This window comes from Henckelia pumila, chromosome 1 (genome assembly GCF_033568475.1).
Source record: "Henckelia pumila isolate YLH828 chromosome 1, ASM3356847v2, whole genome shotgun sequence".
NCBI lineage: Eukaryota > Viridiplantae > Streptophyta > Magnoliopsida > Lamiales > Gesneriaceae > Henckelia > Henckelia pumila.
Window position 1 is genome coordinate 24971381 of NC_133120.1, and position 24986 is coordinate 24996366.

Genomic DNA, 24986 nt, shown 5'->3' on the forward strand with positions numbered 1-24986 from the left:
TGTTCGGATGTTCCGAACCGGGTTCGGAAGCTCCAAACTCCGTCTATAAATAGGGGGCCGAGATTTCATTTCAAAGTGCACCTTTACCTCTCTTCTCTCTGATTCCTAAGCCTTCTAACTCAGATCTAGGGAGTTCTAGGCATCCTATTGGCAATCCGGAAGTGGCATAGCGATCCAGGCATCGAGGCGGAGCTGTGGCCTAGTTTTGAGGCAATTGTCATCAGCGGGCTGACGACGGACGCAGGTATAGCTATGGTCTCCTTAAATTATTTAGGAGTATGCAATAGCTTAATTAAGGCTTTTAGAGCTTAGTTATTGATGCATGGGTATTTTCATTATAGGCTTGGAACCTAGAATTGGACTGCTAGGAACTGCCTGTAGTAAGGTACGCAAGTACAGACTGAGATTGCCAGCGGGTTTTGCATGCTTATATGTTGCATTTTGTATGTCATTTATTATGAAGCATATGAATATCATATTGTGCCTGTCCATCTTATGAGATGAGCCACGTAGGGTCGCTCAGCCCTGTCTGGACGGTTGATGTCTAGGGCCTATTGACTGACGGGTCATGGGTGGCTAGCGTCGGGGGACACGGTCCACGTCCTGTAGGAATGAGCAGTGTACGCAGGGTTTGCTCCCCGGGTTGTACCACTCATATCCTAGGCGCCATTACTGAGCAGTTATATACAGTTATCCCAGATATGGATACCCTATCATTTGCATGCATCATATTTGTATGTTTTACCCAGTGCTTTCGTATTGAGCTTAGAGCTCACGTCCAGCCTTTTTGTGTATCTAGACACCCCATTCGACGGGGCAGGTGTAGGTGCAGGATTGAGCACCAGGAGCTTGGAGTAGCCAGTGACCAGTGAAGACAGCCGGATTAGCTGTAGGTTTTGCCTTTAGGCTATTTATTCGATTTGGTTGTATAAATCGAATTTATTTAACCGGTTGTATTCTGCCGGTCTATTTTTATTTAAGTCTTCCGCAGCGATTTATTTAATGCATGTTTAATTATGCTCTTAACTCTGATTAGGTAGCGGATCCGGGTAGGGTCGCTACATACATCCTGTCGTATGTTCAACTCCGCCTGAGTGAACAAATACTTCAAGATCTTGTGGTTAGAGAAGATCTCTAATAGCTTGCCATACAGATTGTGATGGCAAATCTTCAATGAAAACACGATCACTTCAAGCTCTAGATCGTGCATTGGGTAGTTCCCTTCGTGAGTTTTTAACTGTCTGGAAGCATAGGCAATTACATGCTCGTTATGTGTTAGCACACAACCCAACCCCTGAAGAAATACATTGGTGAAAACTACATAGCCTCTGGTTACATATGGTAATGTAAGAAAAGGAGCGGTAGTCAGTCGACTCCTCAAATCGTTGAAGCTCTTCTCACACTCGCTCGACCAAAATAAAGGAATATATTTCCTCGAAAATTGCGTCAATGGCCTAGTAATTTTTTAGAAATTCTCGATGAATCATTGGTAATAGCCCGCTAATCACAAAAAGCTACGAATATCTGAAGCTGTCGTAGGACGCAACCAATTTAATATAGCTTCAGTCTCACTTGGGTCCACTGATACACCTTTCCGAGAAATGACATGACCAATGAATATCACTCGGTCAATCCAAAACTCGCACTTATTGAACTTGGCATATAACTGCTTCTCATAGAGAATCTGCAGTACAAGCCTCAAGTGTTGCGCATGCTCATCAATACTGCATGAGTAGATCAAAATTTCCTCAATAAAAACTACGAAAAACTTGTCGAGATAATTGCATAATACTTTGTTCATCAAGTCCATGAACACTGCAGGAGCGTTTGTCAGTCCAAAAAGGAATCACTAAAAACTCGTAGTGACCATATGTAGTAACCCAGTTTCATTTTACAAAATTAAATGATTAAACTTAATTAAGTTATTTTAATTTGATTAATCAGACCAAGAAATCGACTCCAGGACGTCAGAAATGGTCAAAGGGTCGAAGTGGACTTGGACAAGTTCTGAAGGTCCAAACGAGATCGGAAGAACCAAAGTGATCGGATCAAGAAATGGTGTTCGGAAGCTAGATGATCGGAATGTCCAAAGGTGAGATCGGAACTTCCAATCAAGTTAGGCCATGCGCACTTGTGACGTCTCGCTGATGTTTGAACATGTAGCTGCATGCATGGGATCGTAACTTCCAAACTCTAGATCGGAGCTTTCGATCGTGGGTGTTTGGGACATGGATAGCATGCAGAGATTGGAACGTCCGATCGGAAGTTCAGAACGTCCGACCTCCTCCTATAAATTGGGAATATGGGAGCAATTTTCAATTGCAAATTCACAACTTTTCCTCTCGTTTCTTGAGTAGTTTTAGGGGTTTCCAGTCTTCCTATAGTCCGGGCCTTGACAAGGTTTTTCCGGAGTCGTAGCGGAGTTGTGCCCAAGTTCTGTGGCATTCGACAACAACAGGATAATAGTTTGGGAGTATCTATTAGCTTAGTTAAGGGTTTTAGATGATGATTAGTGATATAGTAATCTTCTGATTATAGGCTTGGACAGTAGAGCTGGTGTAGCTTATCTGAGATTTTGAGTGTAGTGACCCACACCATGATCACCTACTAATCAGAACTAAGCATGCAATAATCTTAATAAAAACATAATCAGAGATAACTGCGGAAACTGATAAAGTTATACAATCCCAAGATAAAAAAATCTGCAAACTTAATTATTACAACCAAATCGAATGACAATATTCTCAATTTCAACATCCTCGGAACGATAAACAACAAAGCAGAGATAAACTTCCTATACTAACAACCTCAACACCTAGGATCTCCCAGCATCTCCAGCGCTATCCAACCTGAGACCTGCCTCGTCAAATAGGGTGTTCAATAATCACATAAATTAAGGACGCGAGCGAACTATGCTCAAAACGAGAGTATGAGTATACAATATTATGTTCATGAATGAAAGTGTACTGGTTACCAAGACTCAAGGTCAAGAATATCTGGTTCAAGAACAGACTCGGGCCCTAGGTATGTAGCACTCTGCGTCGTCGCACCAGGAGGTGGCTCATTGATAACTGTGTTTTATACGCATATTTTTGTGATGTTTCATTATTGTTTTTCATGCATTCATGAGTTAGTGTGTTGTTTTTATTTAGTTTAAGCATAATTCATGCATTTGTCCGCATAATACTTCTCCTGGTTATTTTATAGGTAAAATTCAAGAAATTCAAGAATTTGGAAAGTTTTGTTCTCACTCGAGAACAAGTTGTGCTCGCTCGAGCGAGACAGAGTGAAGAAGAAAAATATTTTAGAAGTACGCTTACTCGAGCGCACATTGAGCCCGCTCGAGCGAGAAAGGCGGAACAAAACATCCTCGGTACATAGTAGTGCTCGCTCGAGCTCACATTGTTGCCGCTCGAGCGAGACGCGCGTACAAAATTTTTAAATTCGAAAACTCTTGCTCGGGATGGATACTATCTTTTGGGGATCCTTGGACACTTAAATACCGATTTCTTCATCATATTAAGGGTTACAGAACGATTGAGGGGCAATAGGAGGTTATCATCATCATCTATCATTATACTTTTCTTCTTTTCATTATTTTTTATTTTTAGTTCGTGTTTTGGATTGAAAAAACTTTGATTATGAATCATGTTAGACTTTGAATAGTTCTTTCTTTTCGATCAAGGCCACGTGATTGGGTCGGACAAATTTATGTAGAAAACATATATTTTTATTTGGGATTTTTCAGACTTGATTTTATTTTATTGATTGTTAGATTTATTTTTTTTTGTGAATAACCCGATCAACTGTTTTCTTGCATGTTAATTGGTCCTAAGTCGATAGAGGAGGGATTGATTTTGATCACTTTAATAATCAACACATGGTAAAACCGACTAGAAATTGTATTCGATTTCAGTGTGCGGTTTAGGTGAAAACTAAATTCTCAAAGTTCTTCATGCGTTTGAATTTGATATAATTACGAAAAATAAATTCGTCAATATTTGAATAGGTTTTATTTTTCTAGAAATAGACCTTTGAACAAGTTAGGAGAATTCCCGTGATTTAAGATTAAATCTGAGTCCTGAATCGGCTACATTTTACATAATTTGTCTGGTACCTACTTGTGTCCTTGATCGAGCTTTTTTCATTTTTGAATTTAATCCAAAAATTCCTGCTGCGTTTTTAATTTAACTTTATTTGCAATTTAATTTCTTAGTTAAAAATATGAAAATTCATCACTTTATTGATTAATAATCACATTTTCAAAATAGTCTCTCTGGGTTCAACATCTGGACCTTTGTCCATTATCTATTACTTGACCTGGTACGCTTACCAATAGATTTTTATCACACCGATTTAGGCGGTCAAGTTTTTGGCGCCGTTGCCGGGGACTGTTTTGATATCAGAATTTTTATTTCACTTGAGATTAGAATTTATTTTAATTTATTTTATTAAATTCTGAGTTCTCTTCTTTTCTTGGTGATTTTCAGGTACTATCTATTGTGTATGCATAGCATTCGATCTAGGGAGCTACTACCACTTGATTTAGAGATCGGACGCATGCTCAGCAGGATCCGAAAGGCCAGGTGATCTATCAATCTTGAACTTGAGAAATAATCTGAATCAGAGGAAGATATGGCGGATAATAGAACTGTTCTTGATTTGATTCGTCCACCTACTGAAGGATATGACTCTAGCATTGTTTGCCCTGCTGTGGAGGCGAATAACTTTGAATTGAAGCCTTCAATTATTCAGATGATTCAGTTGCAAGCAAGATTTGGGGACACATCTGTGGAAGACCCCTACACTCATCTGAAAAGTTTTCTGTCGATCTGCGACACTTTCAAGCTTAATGGGGTAACATCTGATGCAGTACGACTGCAGTTATTCCCATTCTCTTTGCAAGGCGAAGCAATGGAGTGGCTGGATGATTTACCTGCGGGTTCTATCACTACTTGGACCCAACTTTTTCAAACTTTTTTGAACAAGTATTTCCCTCCTACGAAGATGACAAAACTACTCTTTGACATCATCTCATTCAAGCAGAAGGAGGCTGAATCTCTTCATGTGGCATGGATCAGATTTAAAAAGATGTTGAGGATGTGTCCTCAACATAATCTTACTCAAAGTCAGCAAACTCAGACATTCTACAATGGGGCTGATCAGTCTGTACGATCCAAGTTAGATGTTGGTGCCAATGGAAGCTTATTTAGGAAGACACCAACAGAGGCATGGGAGATTATTGGGAACATGGCTGAAAGAAACATAGGATGGCCAAATGAGAAAAAGGAGAAAAAAGCTGGAGTTCTAGAAGTTGATGCAATAACAACACTGAATGCTAAAATTGATGCTCTTACACATCAGATGGCGATTATGCAGACAACTCAAGCTAATCAGGTACACGTTCATCATCTAGAGGAGCAGCATGTCTTGGAAATTGATGCGGCAAACTTCATGGGAAATCAAGGGAGACAGCCGTACAATCCTTACAACAATAATTATAATCCTGGCTGGAAAATTCATCCGAATCTCTCATGGAAACCTGCAGATCCCACAGCCAACACATCCAAGCCAGTTGAGAAGAAGCCATCCTTTGAGGAAATTATGATGAAGTATGTAGCGGGTACTGAGACTCTCCTGCAAAATCAGGAGGCAATGTTGCAAAGGTTGGAAACACAGATGAGCCAGATAGCGACACAACTAACAACTAGGCCAGCAGGATCGTTGCCTAGCAATACTGAAAAGAATCCAAAGGATGTCAATGCTATTCTAGCGGTTACTAGATTGCAAGCGGAGACTACGGAGAAGAGAACTGAGGATGAGGAAGCAAGTGATCCAATCAAGAAAAAAGGGATAGAGGAAGCACCAAACCATGCAGAATCAACGCCTACGGGCAATAAAGGTAAGTATTCTAACCCAAATATTAATGAGAATATTGATTTGAGTAAACTTCCCTTCCCCTAAAGAGCAAAGCAAGTGCAATTGGATAATCAATTCGCAAAATTTTTAGAGATTTTCAAAAAGCTTCACATTAATATTCCATTTGCAGATGCTTTGGCTCAAATGCCCAGTTATGCAAAAATTTTGCAAGAGATTTTGTCTAACAAGAGAAATTTAGTGGATTTTAAAACTGTGAAGTTGTCGGAGGAATGTTGAAACGACCCTAACTCAATAATTAATAAATAAATATGCGGAAATTTTTTTTTTTTATACTAAATAAAAATATGTACATATATTCCCATACATATATGCACAGAATAAAAAGATTTAAAATAAATAAATAAATAAATAACTCGAATAAAATGCAAACTTTAATAGAATAAATATCTGAGTCGATTATTTACTTAAAATACTGCATAAATAAAATGATTAAAGTTTGCATGCACTGAAAACATTTAAATAAAATATTCCAAACCCAACCACTGAAAAATACTTTAAAATGTAACATACTAGAAATATTCAAAACATGCAATGTGACTCAGACATCTATCACGGTCACGGGGTCACTGCATGTCCGCTCATATGTCCTCGCCGCCGGTAGGAGCTACATCCTCCTCTACGTACTCACCTGCACCATACCAGTGTAGTGAGCCTAGAGGCCCAACATGCTAACATAACAAGGGTTTAAAATAATTTAAATCAATTTAATACTAATACATAACATATACATGAATGAGCATGCTTCAAAATATCATACCATAACTTAACTTAAATTACTCAAATATCATAATACATATCTATTGTTGAGCAAAGTAATTTTCTAACATCGCATGGTTGTATCCGTAGTGTAACCTTAAATCATACATTAAATACTGATCAGCGTGGAAACCAACGTGCATGGCGGTGACGAATCACCTCTTAAATTGGCAGTAAACTGCCCTTCAATAGTTCACATATGGGGACGAATCCCCCTCAAATCTCAAATTGTCACACTACTTCCACTTCCAACATAAAATATTTTCTTGCTCAACCTTAAACATAAAATCATGCCATAAAATTATTTCATGAATGCATGTACTTAAATAAAAATGTGTGTCCTTCATATATATTTAATTTAATTTCATACTAACATATACATATTAAAATAACTTCAATGCATAAAAATAATTAAATATATAATCAGGACACATGCAATTTCTCATGGATTGTACTGGACTGCTGGCCCTAAACTCTCAAGCCCATTTACTTAAATTTGGCCCATTAACACTGAAACTGGCCCATTAACATACTTAAGCCCAATAAAATTATTCTAAGCCCAATTAAATAATTCAAGCCCATTAACAACCCATTCTGGCCCAATGGGCCCACAAGCCCAAAAACTGGCCCAATAACTTCCATGGGCCCCCAAGCCCATAAAAATTATTGGACTAACTTAAATTAATTTAATTAAGCCCAAAAATAATTAAATTTAACCCAAATAATTAAATGGAACCCAAATCATTTTATTTCTAATTAATTGGCCCAACAACCCATTAAATCATAAAATACTTTAAAATTATAAAGACTCGAGCCCGGCCCACCAACCCAGACCCGGACCAACTTAACCCAACCCACTACCCTACTGACCCGACCTGGACCACAGACCCGACCCGGAGCCAAACCCTAGCCCAAAACCCGACGCCCCCTCCCCCCTTTGCTCCTCTCGGCCGCCGCGAGCAGCAGCCCTTCTAGGGCTGCTGCCGCCCTGCTCCGGCCACCCCTGGCTGGAGCCCCGCCGCCCAGACGTAGCCCACGTCTGGGCGGTTCGAACCTAGCCCCTGACCCCGGCCCATGCACCCCACAGGCCATCAGCCGAGCCCCCTTCCCCGAAACCCTAGCTGCGCTTCCTTGGGACCCGATCGGCTCTAGGTGGTTTCCTGGGCTCGTTTGGCTCGAGCCACTCGAGCCATTCGAGTCTAGGCACCCTCACACACCCTACAACCCTTCGACCAGTAGTGGTATGAGCCATGGCTAAGAAAACGTGAGATTGATCAATAAACACATGAACAAATGCATAAAATCGAACACATCCCGTTTTGTTTCTGAAATTCTCGAAAGAAAATCTGATTCTCACACACGCACGCACATAATAACTGATATGGTAAGAAAAGAGAAAGAATCATGCCTTGCACCGTAGTTTGAAGATAAAGGAGTGCGTAGAACGATTCCGGGACGACGGGGCGATGACAACCGACTTGGAAGCTTCAAAATCGAGCTATGGTGTTCTTGGAGGTGTCTCGGTCGATGAGTATGATGAATATGGGGTGGGGAGGCGGCTGATGGAAAATAACGTGGGGTTTGGGTAGATTAGGTTTAGGTTTTTAATTTAATTAAAATAGGTTTTAGGATAATTAAAAGTTTTAAATATAAAATATAAAATTTTAAAACTTAAAATAAAAGTTAAAATCTGATAACTTAAACTAAAAATAAAAAAATCCCGAAATTACAATTTAAGGGAATTTTAAAAATAATTAAAAGTCATTAAAATGGCCAAATTTGGATAAAAATGGACTCCTAAAATTATATAAAATTAAATACTAAAGATTTTGAGGTAATAAAACTCAAAATAATATTTTTGGGCTCTAAAAATGCTCATGGAATAAATTGGCTAGAAAGTTGTCATCTCGTCCGTCCACGGTCCCGTCTACGCGATCAAAACAATTAAAATACTAAAAAAAATCGTAAAATCACTAATTATGGGTTAAATGCTTAAAAAATAAATTAAATCATGCACAAATAATTCACATAATTATTTAACCCATAAATCACCAATTTAAATAATTAAATTCCCTAATTATGCATGTAGATTTACGTATTTAAAAATACCGGGTGTTACAATTCTCCCCCCCTTAAATTGAATTTCGTCCTCGAAATTAAAGTACTTACCCGAACAACTCCGGGTAGCGAGTCCTCATGTCTGCCTCGGTCTCCCAAGTATCTTCCTCCTCTGAGTGATTCAGCCACTGGACTCTGACCATCGGTATGACCCGCGTCCTAAGCCTCCGCTCCTCCCTAGCCAAGATCCGCAGTGGCCTCTCCTCATACACTAGATCTAGTGGCAACTGCAAGGGCTCGAAATCCAACACATGCGACGGGTTAGAGACATATCTCCGAAGCATAGATACATGAAAAACGTTGTGCACTGCCGCTAGCCCTGGTGGTAGAGCTAAACGGTAGGCCAACGTGCCAACTCTCTCCAAGATCTCGAATGGCCCTATATACCTCGGATTAAGCTTGCCTCTCCGGCCAAAACGCACTACTCCCTTCATAGGTGACACCTTCAGGAATACGTGATCACCTACAGCGAACTCCAAATCTCGTCGTCTGGTATCTGCATAACTCTTCTGACGACTCTGAGCAGTCCTCATCCGATCTCGAATCTGAGTCACAATGTCAGTTGTCTGCTGCACAATCTCAGGACCCAGTAAAATCCGCTCACCAACCTCATCCCAATTCACAGGAGATCTGCATCTCCTCCCATACAATGCTGCATAAGGAGCCATATCTATAGACGACTGAAAACTGTTGTTATAGGTAAACTCCACTAATGGCAGTCTAGTCTCCCACGAGCCCCGATAATCAATGACACAAGCTCTCAGAAGATCCTCGAGAACCTGGATCACTCTCTTAGACTGACCATCTGTCTGGGGATGGAATGCTGTGCTGAACAAAAGCCTAGTCCCCAATGCTGTGTGCAGACTCTTCCAAAACGCAGATGTGAATCTCGGATCTCTGTCTGACACAATCGACACTGGTATGCCGTGCAGTCTAACAATCTCCTTGATGTAAAGCTCTGCATACTGTGTCAATGAGTAGGTAGTCCTCACGGGCAAGAAATGAGCTGACTTGGTGAGTCTATCCACAATCACCCAAATCGTTGTGCAACCTCTGGCACTCCTCGGTAAGCCAACCACAAAGTCCATCGTAATATTCTCCCATTTCCATTCCGGAATAGGAAGAGGTCTAAGGAGTCCTGCCGGACGCTGATGCTCTGCCTTGACTTGCTGACAAGTCAAGCACTCTGACACCACTCTCCCGATGTCACTCTTCATCCCGGGCCACCAATACAATAGCTGCAAATCTTTGTACATCTTCGTACTTCCTGGGTGAATGGAGTACGGAGATGTGTGATCCTCTGCTAAAATCTCAGCTCTCAACTGATCGACGTTCGGTACCCATATCCTACCACGGTACTAAACGATGCCATCCACCACTGTATAAAAGAGGTTACCTCTAGCCTCATCTCTCTGTATCCATCGCTGCAACTCCTCATCAGTAGACTGTCCATCCCTGATCCGATCTCGCAGAACTGGCTGCACCGTCAACACTGACAAGCTCGGTGCATGACCACTCGGATAACACTCCAAGTCAAATCTCTGAATCTCGCTCTGTAGTGGTAACTGTACGGTCAAACATGAGACCACTGACGACTTCCGACTCAAAGCATCTGCTACTACATTAGCTTTACCCGGATGGTAGCTAATGTCACAGTCATAATCCTTCATCAACTCCAACCATCGGCGCTGTCTCATGTTCAACTCCTTCTGTGTGAAGAAGTACTTGAGACTCTTGTGGTCTGTGAAAATCTTGCACTTCTCGCCATACAGATAGTGCCTCCAGATTTTCAAAGCGAAAACCACTGCTGCTAACTCCAAGTCATGCGTCGGGTAGTTCTGCTCATGAACCTTCAGCTGCCTCGACGCATACGCAATAACCTTGCCACACTGCATAAGTACTGCGCCTAAACCCAGCTTAGACGCGTCGATGTAGACCACTAACTCCTCGTGTGGTACTGTCACTGCTAACACCGGTGCAGTAGTGAGTGCTTTCTTCAGCTGATCAAAGCTCCTCTGACAGTCTGAACTCCAGATAAACTTCGCATTCTTCTTGGTTAAGGAAGTCAAGGGTACTGCAATAGAGGAAAAACCCTTGATGAACTTCCTATAATACCTGCCAAACCCAAGAAACTGCGAATCTCCGAAGCATTCTTCGGAATACCCCAATTCTGCACTGCCTCAACCTTCGACTGATCAACTGCAATCCCATCTCTCGAAATAATGTGGCCAAGAAATGCCACATGCTCGAGCCAAAACTCGCACTTGCTAAAATTGGCATACAAACGATGCTCCCTCAAAGTCTGCAAGGCGGTCTGAAGATGCTGTCTATGCTCCTCAATGCTCCGAGAATAGATCAAGATATCATCAATGAAGACTATGATGAACTGATCTAGATACGGCTGAAAGACTCGGTTCATGAGATCCATGAAAACCGCTGGAGCATTGGTCATCCCAAATGGCATCACTAAGAACTCGTAATGCCCATATCGTGTCCTCAAAGCAGTCTTGGACACATCTGCATCTCTAACACGCAACTGATGATAACCAGATCGCAGGTCGATCTTGGAGAACACTGAAGCTCCCTGCAACTGGTCAAATAAATCCTCTATCCTCGGCAGTGGATACTTGTTCTTCACTGTGACCCTGTTGAGCTCTCGGTAATCGATGCACAATCTCATACTGCCATCCTTCTTCTTCACAAATAACACCGGAGCTCCCCATGGAGAAAAGCTAGGACGAACAAAGCCTTTCTCTAATAGCTCCTGAATCTGCTCCTTCAACTCTTTCATCTCAGTAGGAGCAAGTCTGTACGGTGCCTTAGAGATAGGCACGGTGTCTGGCACCAAGTCGATGCTGAACTCCATATCTCTCACTGGTGGAATTCCTGCAACATCCTCCAGAAAGACATCCGGAAAGTCACGAACCACCTCTATCTCTGATAATGATCTGCTAGATGGCTCTGAAGTCGTGACGATACTCACTAGAAACCCCTGGCAACCCCGTCTCAACAACTTCCTCGCCTGAATAAGAGATATCACCTGAGGAATATCACTGCTCTGAGATGCATGAAAAGTGAACGGGTCGCCTACCGTAGGTCTCACTGACACTAATCTCCGACGAAAATCAATCGAAGCTCCATTGACTGTCAACCAGTCCATACCCAAAATCAAATCGAAACCACTCAATGGCAAAACCACCACATCTGCTCGAAAGGAGTGTCCCTGCAGCTCCAACTCCAGTCCTCGAATAACCTTCGAGGTAGAAATAATCTGCCCTGACGGCATAGTAACATCATACCCACTGTCAATAATCTCTGGTGTGATGCCTACCCGCCTGATAAACTCCAGGGAGATAAACGAATGCGTAGCCCCTGAATCTAGCAACGCAAACGTGGAGTTGCCTCCAACTAGAATTCTCCCTGCACGCAGAAAATTCCCAACAATTTCATACCACTACTAAACTTTTTCCCCCAACAAGTCACTACTAATCCTTAATTCTAATCACAAGTAAAACATGCTTCTTATTCTAACATGCAGATAGATAACCCAAAGAACAACAATTCCATAAAGAAAACGAAATTCTTAACCAAAGTAAAATTATAAAATACTAGGGATAAGATATACCGGTGATCAAGGAGGTGTCTGGATCTACCTCCTCGGCCTACATGACGAACACTCTACCACCAGTGTTCTTCTTCCTCGGCCAGTTGTCTATCTGATGCACTGGCTCTCTGCAGTGGTAACAAACTCCTGCTCCCAACAGACAAGGTCCCGAATGCATCTTCTGACACTTCGGGCAAGTAGGAAAACCTATGGCATTAGGGGCCCCGCCCCTATGCTACTGTGGCCTCTGCTGCTGCGGCCTCTGCTGCGGATTCGGGCCCTTAGCCGGCCCAGTAAACTGCTTCTTCGCAGGAGGCTGCGAAGATGGTCGTTGATACCCAGCCTGAAACTGCCTCTTCCCCTGTTGCTCCCTCTGGATCTCTCTCCGGCCGTCCTCGGAACGCAAGGCTTTACTGACTGCCGTCTCATAAGTAGGGACATCCGCCATGCGAACGTCATGCCTGATATCTGCCTTCAGGCCCTCCACAAACTGCCTCAACTTCTCCTGCGGGCTATCTGAAATCAAGGGCACAAAGTGACAGCCCCTCTCGAACTGTCGCACATACTCCACCACTGATCGGTCCCCCTGCCGGAGACTCATGAACTCCCGGATCATGCGGCTACGCACATCCTCGGTGAAATACTTGGCGTAGAAGATACGCCTAAACTCTGTCCATGTCAGTGTAGGAATGTGAACTCCCCTGGCAGCACCCTCCCACCATAGAGCTGCGTCTCCTCTCAGCATATACGTCGCATAGTTCACCCTGTCGGCGTCTGTGATCCCCATGTACGCAAAGATGGACTCCAAAGAGCGAATCCACCCCTCAGCCACCAAAGGATCGGTGGTACCAGCAAACTTCTTGGGTCCCTTCTTCTGCAACCGCTCTGCTACGTCCTCCTCATGGGACATCCTCGGACGTGAAGCCTGCTGCTCTAGCAGAGCAGTAATCCCCGCCATCAAGGTCGCATTGGCCTGCTCCAATGCTGCTAGTGGGTTCTGCGGAGGTGGAGGTGGAGGTGGAGGTGGAGGTGGAGGTGTAGGTGGAGATCCCCCACGTCTGTTCATCGGTCTGGGAGGCATTCTGCACCACCACATATTTCTTTACGTAAATCGCCATGCATAACTAAGTTGTTTAAAATTAATGCTAACTTAAATTCTAAAAATTAAATCATGCTATAAACACTTAAAACTTACAGACCGGTAGCGTGGATTTCTGAGCCCGCATAGCAGTAAAGACCCCTCCAAGGACCGTGCTTTGATACCAACTGAAACGACCCTAACTCTATAATTAATAAATAAATATGTGGAAAAAATTTTTTTTATACTAAATAAAAATATGTACATATATGCCCATACATATATGCACAGAATAAAAAGATTTAAAATAAATAAATAAATAAATAACTCGAATAAAATGCAAACTTTAATAAAATAAATATCTGAGTCGATTATTTACTTAAAATACTGCATAAATAAAATGATTAAAGTTTGCATGCACTGAAAACATTTAAATAAAATATTCCAAACCCAACCACTGAAAAATACTTAAAAATGTAGCATACTAGAAATATTCAAAACATGCAATGTGACTCAGACATCTATCACGGTCACGGGGTCACTGCATGTCCGCTCATATGTCCTCGCCGCCGGTAGGAGCTACATCCTCCTCTACGTACTCACCTGCACCATACCAGTGTAGTGAGCCTAGAGGCCCAACATGCTAACATAACAAGGGTTTAAAATAATTTAAATCAATTTAATACTAATACATAACATATACATTAATGAGCGTGCTTCAAAATATCATACCATAACTTAACTTAAATTACTCAAATATCATAATACATATCTATTGTTGAGCAAAGTAATTTTCTAACATCGCATGGTTGTATCCGTAGTGTAACCTTAAATCATACATTAAATACTGATCAGCGTGGAAACCAACGTACGTGACAGTGACGAATCACCTCTTAAATTGGCAGTAAACTGCCCTTTAATAGTTCACATATGGGGAGGAATCCCCCTCAAATCTCAAATTGTCACACTACTTCCACTTCCAACATAAAATATTTTCTTGCTCAACCTTAAACATAAAATCATGCCATAAAATTATTTCATGAATGCATGTACTTAAATAAAAATGTGTGTCCTTCATATATATTTAATTTAATTTCATACTAACATATACATATTAAAATAACTTCAATGCATAAAAATAATTAAATATATAATCAGGACACATGCAATTTCTCATGGATTGTACTGGACTGTTGGCCCTAAACTCTCAAGCCCATTTACTTAAATCTGGCCCTTTAACACTGAGACTGGCCCATTAACATACTTAAGCCCAATAAAATTATTCTAAGCCCAATTAAATAATTCAAGCCCATTAACAACCCATTCTGGCCCAATGGGCCCACAAGCCCAAAAACTGGTCCAATAACTTCCATGGGCCCCCAAGCCCATAAAAATTATTGGACTAACTTAAATTAATTTAATTAAGCCCAAAAATAATTAAATTTAATCCAAATAATTAAATGGAACCCAAATCATTTTATTTCTAATTAATTGGCCCAACAACCCATTAAATCATAAAATACTTTAAAATTATAAAGACTCGAGCCCGGCCCACCAACCCAGACCCGGACCAACTTAACCCGTACCACTACCCTACTGACCCGACCCGGACCACAGACCCGACCCGGAGCCAAACCCTAGCCCAAAACCCGACGCCCCCTCCCCCTTTTGCTCCTCTCGGCCGCCGCGAGCAGCAGCCCTTCTATGGCTGCTGCCGCCCTGCTCCGGCCACCCCTGGCCAGAGCCCCGCCGCCCAGACGTAGCCCACGTCTGGGCGGTTCGAACCTAGCCCCTGACCCCGGCCCATGCACCCCACAGGACATCAGCCGAGCCCCCTTCCCCGAAACCCTAGCTGCGCTTCCTTGGGACCCGATCGGCTCTAGGTGGTTTCCTGGGCTCGTTTGGCTCGAGCCACTCGAGCCATTCGAGTCTAGGCACCCTCACACACCCTACAACCCTTCGACCAGCAGTGGTATGAGCCATGGCTAAGAAAACGTGAGATTGATCAATAAACACATGAACAAATGCATAAAATCGAACACATCCCGTTTTGTTTCTGAAATTCTCGAAAGAAAATATGATTCTCACACACGCATGCACATAATAACTGATATGGTAAGAAAAGAGAAAGAATCATGCCTTGCACCGTAGTTTGAAGATAAAGGAGTGCGTAGAACGATTCCGGGACGACGGGGCGATGACAACCGACTTGGAAGCTTCAAAATCGAGCTATGGTGTTCTTGGAGGTGTCTCGGTCGATGAGGATGATGAATATGGGGTGGGGAGGTGGCTGATGGAAAATAACGTGGGGTTTGGGTAGATTAGGTTTAGGTTTTTAATTTAATTAAAATAGGTTTTAGGATAATTAAAAGTTTTAAATATAAAATATAAAATTTTAAAACTTAAAATAAAAGTTAAAATCTGATAACTTAAATTAAAAATAAAAAAATCCCGAAATTACAATTTAAGGGAATTTTAAAAATAATTAAAAGTCATTAAAATGGCTAAATTTGGATAAAAATGGACTCCTAAAATTATATAAAATTAAATACTAAAAATTTTGAGGTAATAAAACTCAAAATAATATTTTTGGGCTCTAAAAATGCTCATGGAATAAATTGGCTAGAAAGTTGTCATCTCGTCCGTCCACGGTCCCGTCTACGCGATCAAAACAATTAAAATACTAAAAAAAATCGTAAAATCACTAATTATGGGTTAAATGCTTAAAAAATAAATTAAATCATGCACAAATAATTCACATAATTATTTAACCCATAAATCACCAATTTAAATAATTAAATTCCCTAATTATGCATGTAGATTTATGTATTTAAAAATACCGGGTGTTACAATTCTCCCCCCCTTAAATTGAATTTCGTCCTCGAAATTAAAGTACTTACCCGAACAACTCCGGGTAGCGAGTCCTCATGTCTGCCTCGGTCTCCCAAGTAGCTTCCTCCTCTGAGTGATTCAGCCACTGGACTCTGACCATCGGTATGACCCGCGTCCTAAGCCTCCGCTCCTCCCTAGCCAAGATCCGCACTGGCCTCTCCTCATACACTAGATCTAGTGGCAACTGCAAGGGCTCGAAATCCAACACATGCGACGGGTTAGAGACATATCTCCGAAGCATAGATACATGGAAAACGTTGTGCACTGCCGCTAGCCCTGGTGGTAGAGCTAAACGGTAGGCCAACGTGTCAACTCTCTCCAAGATCTCGAATGGCCCTATATACCTCGGATTAAGCTTGCCTCTCCGGCCAAAACGCACTACTCCCTTCATAGGTGACACCTTCAGGAATACGTGATCACCTACAGCGAACTCCAAATCTCGTCGTCTGGTATCTGCATAACTCTTCTGACGACTCTGAGCAGTCCTCATCCGATCTCGAATCTGAGTCACAATGTCAGCTGTCTGCTGCACAATCTCAGGACCCAGTAAAATCCGCTCACCAACCTCATCCCAATTCACAGGAGATCTGCATCTCCTCCCATACAATGCTGCATAAGGAGCCATATCTATAGACGACTGAAAACTGTTGTTATAGGTAAACTCCACTAATGGCAGTCTAGTCTCCCACGAGCCCCGAAAATCAATGACACAAGCTCTCAGAAGATCCTCGAGAACCTGGATCACTCTCTTAGACTGACCATCTGTCTGGGGATGGAATGCTGTGCTGAACAAAAGCCTAGTCCCCAATGCTGTGTGCAGACTCTTCCAAAACGCAGATGTGAATCTCGGATCTCTGTCTGACACAATCGACACTGGTATGCCGTGCAGTCTAACAATCTCCTTGATGTAAAGCTCTGCATACTGTGTCAATGAGTAGGTAGTCCTCACGGGCAAGAAATGAGCTGACTTGGTGAGTCTATCCACAATCACCCAAATCGCTGTGCAACCTCTGGCACTCCTCGGTAAGCCAACCACAAAGTCCATCGTAATATTCTCCCATTTCCATTCCGGAATAGGAAGAGGTCTAAGGAGTCCTGCCGGACGCTGATGCTCTGCCTTGACTTGCTGACAAGTCAAGCACTCTGACACCACTCTCCCGATGTCACTCTTCATCCCGGGCCACCAATACAATAGCTGCAAATCTTTGTACATCTTCGTACTTCCTGGGTGAATGGAGTACGGAGATGTGTGATCCTCTGCTAAAATCTCAGCTCTCAACTGATCGACGTTCGGTACCCATATCCTACCACGGTACTGAACGATGCCATCCACCACTGTATACAAGAGGTTACCTCTAGCCTCATCTCTCTGTCTCCATCGCTGCAACTCCTCATCAGTAGACTGTCCATCCCTGATCCGATCTCGCAGAACTGGCTGCACCGTCAACACTGACAAGCTCGGTGCATGACCACTCGGATAACACTCCAAGTCAAATCTCTGAATCTCGCTCTGTAGTGGTAACTGTACGGTCAAACATGAGACCACTGACGACTTCCGACTCAAAGCATCTGCTACTACATTAGCTTTACCCGGATGGTAGCTAATGTCACAGTCATAATCCTTCACCAACTCCAACCATCGGCGCTGTCTCATGTTCAACTCCTTCTGTGTGAAGAAGTACTTGAGACTCTTGTGGTCTGTGAAAATCTTGCACTTCTCGCCATACAGATAGTGCCTCCAGATTTTCAAAGCGAAAACCACTGCTGCTAACTCCAAGTCATGCGTCGGGTAGTTCTGCTCATGAACCTTCAGCTGCCTCGACGCATACGCGATAACCTTGCCACACTGCATAAGTACTGCGCCTAAACCCAGCTTAGACGCGTCGGTGTACACCACTAACTCCTCGTGTGGTACTGTCACTGCTAACACCGGTGCAGTAGTGAGTGCTTTCTTCAGCTGATCAAAGCTCCTCTAACAGTCTGAACTCCAGATAAACTTCGCATTCTTCTTGGTTAAAGAAGTCAAGGGTACTGCAATAGAGGAAAAACCCTTGATGAACTTCCTATAATACCCTGCCAAACCCAAGAAACTGCGAATATCCGAAGCATTCTTCGGAATACCCCAATTCTGCACTGCCTCAACCTTCGACTGATCAACTGCAATCCGATCTCTCGAAATTATGTGGCCAAGAAATGCCACCTGCTCGAGCCAAAACTCGTACTTGCTGAAATTGGCATACAAACGATGCTCCCTCAAAGTCTGCAAGGCGGTCTGAAGATGCTGTCTATGCTCCTCAATGCTCCTAGAATAGATCAAGATATCATCAATGAAGACTATGATGAACTGATCTAGATACGGCTGAAAGACTCGGTTCATGAGATCCATGAAAACCGCTGGAGCATTGGTCATCACAAATGGCATCACTAAGAACTCGTAATGCCCATATCGTGTCCTCAAAGCAGTCTTGGACACATCTGCATCTCTAACACGCAACTGATGATAACCAGATCGCAGGTCGATCTTGGAGAACACTGAAGCTCCCTGCAACTGGTCAAATAAATCCTCTATCCTCGGCAGTGGATACTTGTTCTTCACTGTGACCCTGTTGAGCTCTCGGTAATCGATGCACAATCTCATACTGCCATCCTTCTTCTTCACAAATAACACCGGAGCTCCCCATGGAGAAAAGCTAGGACGAACAAAGCCTTTCTCTAATAGCTCCTGAATCTGCTCCTTCAACTCTTTCATCTCGGTAGGAGCAAGTCTGTATGGTGCCTTAGAGATAGGCACGGTGTCTGGCACCAAGTCGATGCTGAACTCCATATCTCTCACTGGTGGAATTCTTGCAACATCCTCCAGAAAGACATCCGGAAAGTCACGAACCACCTCTATCTCTGATAATGATCTGCTAGATGGCTCTGAAGTCGTGACGATACTCGCTAGAAACCCCTGGCAACCCCGTCTCAACAACTTCCTCGCCTGAATAAGAGATATCACCTGAGGAATATCACTGCTCTGAGATGCATGAAAAGTGAACGGGTCGCCTACTGTAGGTCTCACTGACACTGATCTCCGACGAAAATCAATCGAAGCTCCATTGACTGTCAACCAGTCCATACCCAAAATCAAATCGAAACCACTCAATGGCAAAACCACCACATCTGCTCGAAAGGAGTGTCCCTGCAGCTCCAACTCCAGTCCTCGAATAACCTTCGAGGTAGAAATAATCTGCCCTGACGGCATAGTAACATCATACCCACTGTCAATAATCTCTGGTGTGATGCCTACCCGCCTGATAAACTCCAGGGAGATAAACGAATGCGTAGCCCCTGAATCTAGCAACGCAAACGTGGAGTTGCCTCCAACTAGAATTCTCCCTGCACGCAGAAAATTCCCAACAATTTCATACCACTACTAAACTTTTCCCCCCAACAAGTCACTACTAATCCTTAATTCTAATCAAAAGTAAAACATGCTTCTTATTCTAACATGCAGATAGATAACCCAAAGAACAACAATTCCATAAAGAAAACGAAATTCTTAACCAAAGTAAAATTATAAAATACTAGGGATAAGATATACCGGTGATCAAGGAGGTGTCTGGATCTACCTCCTCGACCTGCATGACGAACACTCTACCAGCAGTGTTCTTCTTCCTCGGGCAGTTGGCTATCTGATGCCCTGGCTCTCTGCAGTGGTAACAAACTCCTGCTCCCAACAGACAAGGTCCCGAATGCATCTTCTGACACTTCGGGCAAGTAGGAAAACCTATGGCATTAGGGGCCCCGCCCCTCTGCTACTGTGGCCTCTGCTGCTGCGGCCTCTGCTGCGGATTCGGGCCCTTAGCCGGCCCAGTAAACTGCTTCTTCGCAGGAGGCTGCGAAGATGGTCGTTGATACCCAGCCTGAAACTGCCTCTTCCCCTGTTGCTCCCTCTGGATCTCTCTCCGGCCGTCCTCGGAACGCAAGGCTTTACTGACTGCCGTCTCATAAGTAGGGACATCCGCCATGCGAACGTCATGCCTGATATCTGCCTTCAGGCCCTCCACAAACTGCCTCAACTTCTCCTGCGGGCTATCTGAAATCAAGGGCACAAAGTGACAGCCCCTCTCGAACTGTCGCACATACTCCACCACTGATCGGTCCCCCTGCCGGAGACTCATGAACTCCCGGATCATGCGGCTACGCACATCCTCGGTGAAATACTTGGCGTAGAAGATACGCCTAAACTCTGTCCATGTCAGTGTAGGAATGTGAACTCCCCTGGCAGCACCCTCCCACCATAGAGCTGCGTCTCCTCTCAGCATATACGTCGCATAGTTCACCCTGTCGGCGTCTGTGATCCCCATGTACGCAAAGATGGACTCCAAAGAGCGAATCCACCCCTCAGCCACCAAAGGATCGGTGGTACCAGCAAACTTCTTGGGTCCCTTCTTCTGCAACCGCTCTGCTACGTCCTCCTCATGGGACATCCTCGGACGTGAAGCCTGCTGCTCTAGCAGAGCAGTAATCCCCGCCATCAAGGTCGCATTGGCCTTCTCCAATGCTGCTAGTGGGTTCTGCGGAGGTGGAGGTGGAGGTGGAGGTGGAGGTGGAGGTGTAGGTGGAGATCCCCCACGTCTGTTCATCGGTCTGGGAGGCATTCTGCACCACCACATATTTCTTTACGTAAATCGCCATGCATAACTAAGTTGTTTAAAATTAATGCTAACTTAAATTCTAAAAATTAAATCATGCTATAAACACTTAAAACTTACAGACCGGTAGCGTGGATTTCTGAGCTCGCATAGCAGTAATGACCCCTCCAAGGACCGTGCTTTGATACCAACTGAAACGACCCTAACTCTATAATTAATAAATAAATATGTGGAAAAAAATTTTTTTATACTAAATAAAAATATGTACATATATGCCCATACATATATGCACAGAATAAAAAGATTTAAAATAAATAAATAAATAAATAACTCGAATAAAATGCAAACTTTAATAAAATAAATATCTGAGTCGATTATTTACTTAAAATACTGCATAAATAAAATGATTAAAGTTTGCATGCACTGAAAACATTTAAATAAAATATTCCAAACCCAACCACTGAAAAATACTTAAAAATGTAACATACTAGAAATATTCAAAACATGCAATGTGACTCATACATCTATCACGGTCACGGGGTCACTGCATGTCCGCTCATATGTCCTCGCCGCCGGTAGGAGCTACATCCTCCTCTACGTACTCACCTGCACCATACCAGTGTAGTGAGCCTAGAGGCCCAACATGCTAACATAACAAGGGTTTAAAATAATTTAAATCAATTTAATACTAATACATAACATATACATGAATGAGCGTGCTTCAAAATATCATACCATAACTTAACTTAAATTACTCAAATATCATAATACATATCTATTGTTGAGCAAAGTAATTTTCTAACATCGCATGGTTGTATCCGTAGTGTAACCTTAAATCATACATTAAATACTGATCAGCGTGGAAACCAACGTACGTGGCAGTGACGAATCACCTCTTAAATTGGCAGTAAACTGCCCTTTAATAGTTCACATATGGGGAGGAATCCCCCTCAAATCTCAAATTGTCACACTACTTCCACTTCCAACATAAAATATTTTCTTGCTCAACCTTAAACATAAAATCATGCCATAAAATTATTTCATGAATGCATGTACTTAAATAAAAATTTAATTTCATACTAACATATACATATTAAAATAACTTCAATGCATAAAAATAATTAAATATATAATCAGGACACATGCAATTTCTCATGGATTGTACTGGACTGCTGGCCCAAAACTCTCAAGCCCATTTACTTAAATCTGGCCCATTAACACTGAGACTGGCCCATTAACATACTTAAGCCCAATAAAATTATTCTAAGCCCAATTAAATAATTCAAGCCCATTAACAACCCATTCTGGCCCAATGGGCCCACAAGCCCAAAAACTGGCTCAATAACTTCCATGGGCCCCCAAGCCCATAAAAATTATTGGACTAACTTAAATTAATTTAATTAAGCCCAAAAATAATTAAATTTAACCCAAATAATTAAATGGAACCCAAATCATTTTATTTCTAATTAATTGGCCCAACAACCCATTAAATCATAAAATACTTTAAAATTATAAAGACTCGAGCCCGGCCCACCAACCCGGACCCGGACCAACTTAACCAGACCCACTACCCTACTGACCCAACCCGGACCACAGACCCGACCCGAAGCCAAACCCTAGCCCAAAACCCGACGCCCCCTCCCCCCTTTGCTCCTCTCGGCCGCAGCGAGCAGCAGCCCTTCTAGGGCTGCTGCCGCCCTGCTCCGGCCACCCCTGGCCGGAGCCCTGCCGCCCAGACGTAGCCCACGTCTGGGCGGTTCGAACCTAGCCCCTGACCCCGGCCCATGCACCCCACAGGCCAACAGCCGAGCCCCCTTCCCCGAAACCCTAGCTGCGCTTCCTTGGGACCCGATCGGCTCTAGGTGGTTTCCTGGGCTCGTTTGGCTCGAGCCACTCGAGCCATTCGAGTCTAGGCACCCTCACACACCCTACAACCCTTCGACCAGCAGTGGTACGAGCCATGGCTAAGAAAACGTGAGATTGATCAATAAACACATGAACAAATGCATAAAATCGAACACATCCCGTTTTGTTTCTGAAATTCTTGAAAGAAAATTTGATTCTCACACACGCACGCACATAATAACTGATATGGTAAGAAAAGAGAAAGAATCATGCCTTGCACCGTAGTTTGAAGAGAAAGGAGTACGTAGAACGATTCCGGGACGACGGGGCGATGACAACCGACTTGGAAGCTTCAAAATCGAGCTATGGTGTTCTTGGAGGTGTCTCGATCGATGAGGATGATGAATATAGGGTGGGGAGGCGGCTGATGGAAAATAACGTGGGGTTTGGGTAGATTAGGTTTAGGTTTTTAATTTAATTAAAATAGGTTTTAGGATAATTAAAAGTTTTAAATATAAAATATAAAATTTTAAAACTTAAAATAAAAGTTAAAATATGATAACTTAAATTAAAAATATACAAATCCCGAAATTACAATTTAAGGGAATTTTAAAAATAATTAAAAGTCATTAAAATGGCTAAATTTGGATAAAAATGGACTCCTAAAATTATATAAAATTAAATACTAAAAATTTTGAGGTAATAAAACTCAAAATAATATTTTTGGGCTCTAAAAATGCTCATGGAATAAATTGGCTAGAAAGTTGTCATCTCGTCCGTCCACTGTCCCGTATACGCGATCAAAACAATTAAAATACTAAAAAAATCGTAAAATCACTAATTATGGGTTAAATGCTTAAAAAATAAATTAAATCATGCAAAAATAATTCACATAATTATTTAACCCATAAATCACCAATTTAAATAATTAAATTCCCTAATTATGCATGCAGATTTACGTATTTAAAAATACCGGGTGTTACAAATGTTCTGTAATTTTACAAAATAAACTCCCTCCAAAAATTAAGGATCCCAGTAGCTTTTCAATTCCATGAACTATTGGAAATTCCTTTTTTAATAAGGCCTTATGTGATTTAGGTGTCAGTATCAATCTTATGCCTTATTCATGTTTTGAAAAACTAGGTATTGGTGAAGTTAGGCCAAATACTATTTCCCTTCAATTGGCTGACAGATCTATAAAATATCAAAGGGGGATTGTGGAAGATGTTTTGGTTAAGGTTGATAAGTTTATATTTAAAGTGGATTTTGTTGTTCTTGAAATGGAAGAGGATCGTGAAATACCTCTTATTTTAGGCAGACCTTTTTTAGCCACCGGAAAGGCCTTAAATGATGTGCATAAGGGAGAGGTAATTTTGTGTATGAATAATGAGAGTGTGATTTTTAATGTTTTTCAAGGGCTTCGTTATCATCCAGACAATTTTGATTATTTCAGGTTGATTATTCTTTGCAGGAACAGTTGTCCATAGATCCATTAGAAATATGTTTGACAGGAACTATGGATGAGGAGCATGTTTCTGATGAGGTGAATGAAGTGGAAAAATATTTGGATGGGAGTATACCCTTTGAAAGATTCATCAATACCAAGATGGGGGAGCTTGGCCATATTCCAAAACCATTGAAGCCATCCACCAAGGAGCCCCCTACTCTTGAACTCAAACCACTCCCTTCTCACTTAAAATATTTATATTTATTAAAGAATGATAAACTATCAGTAATCTGTTTGTCTTCTTTGACAGGGTGCGAGGAGGAAAAATTGTTGCGGGTAATTAGAGAGCATATAAAAGCCATAGGATGGAGCTTGGCTGTCATCAAGGGGATTAGTCCAACCATGTGTATGCACAAGATACTGATGGAGGCGGAGCACAAAACGTCTACGCGACCATAGAGGTGACTTAACCCACCTGTTGGGGATCGGTAGTGTGTGTAGAGAGGGGGGGGGGAGGTGAATACACACTTATGATAATATTTAACTCTAATGCAATGTGATTGAAAAAATGTTAGTTTACTCAACCGATTTTCTGTTAGCTTGATGGAAATATAAGAGCTACTTATAATAATGCGGAAAGCTCTAAATATGCTAGATGATAATAATGGA

The 24986-nt window shown here is 42.3% G+C and overlaps 1 protein-coding gene across 1 annotated transcript; it reads left to right on the forward strand.

Moving 5' to 3' along the window:
• Positions 1-5603: 5603 nt before the first annotated feature.
• Positions 5604-24490, forward strand: LOC140874533 (uncharacterized). Its single transcript, XM_073277831.1, has 2 exons — positions 5604-5902; positions 24342-24490. The coding sequence occupies exons 1-2, from the start codon at positions 5605-5607 to the stop codon at positions 24392-24394; spliced, it is 351 nt and encodes a 116-aa protein (XP_073133932.1). The 5' UTR covers position 5604; the 3' UTR covers positions 24395-24490.
• Positions 24491-24986: the final 496 nt, after the last annotated feature.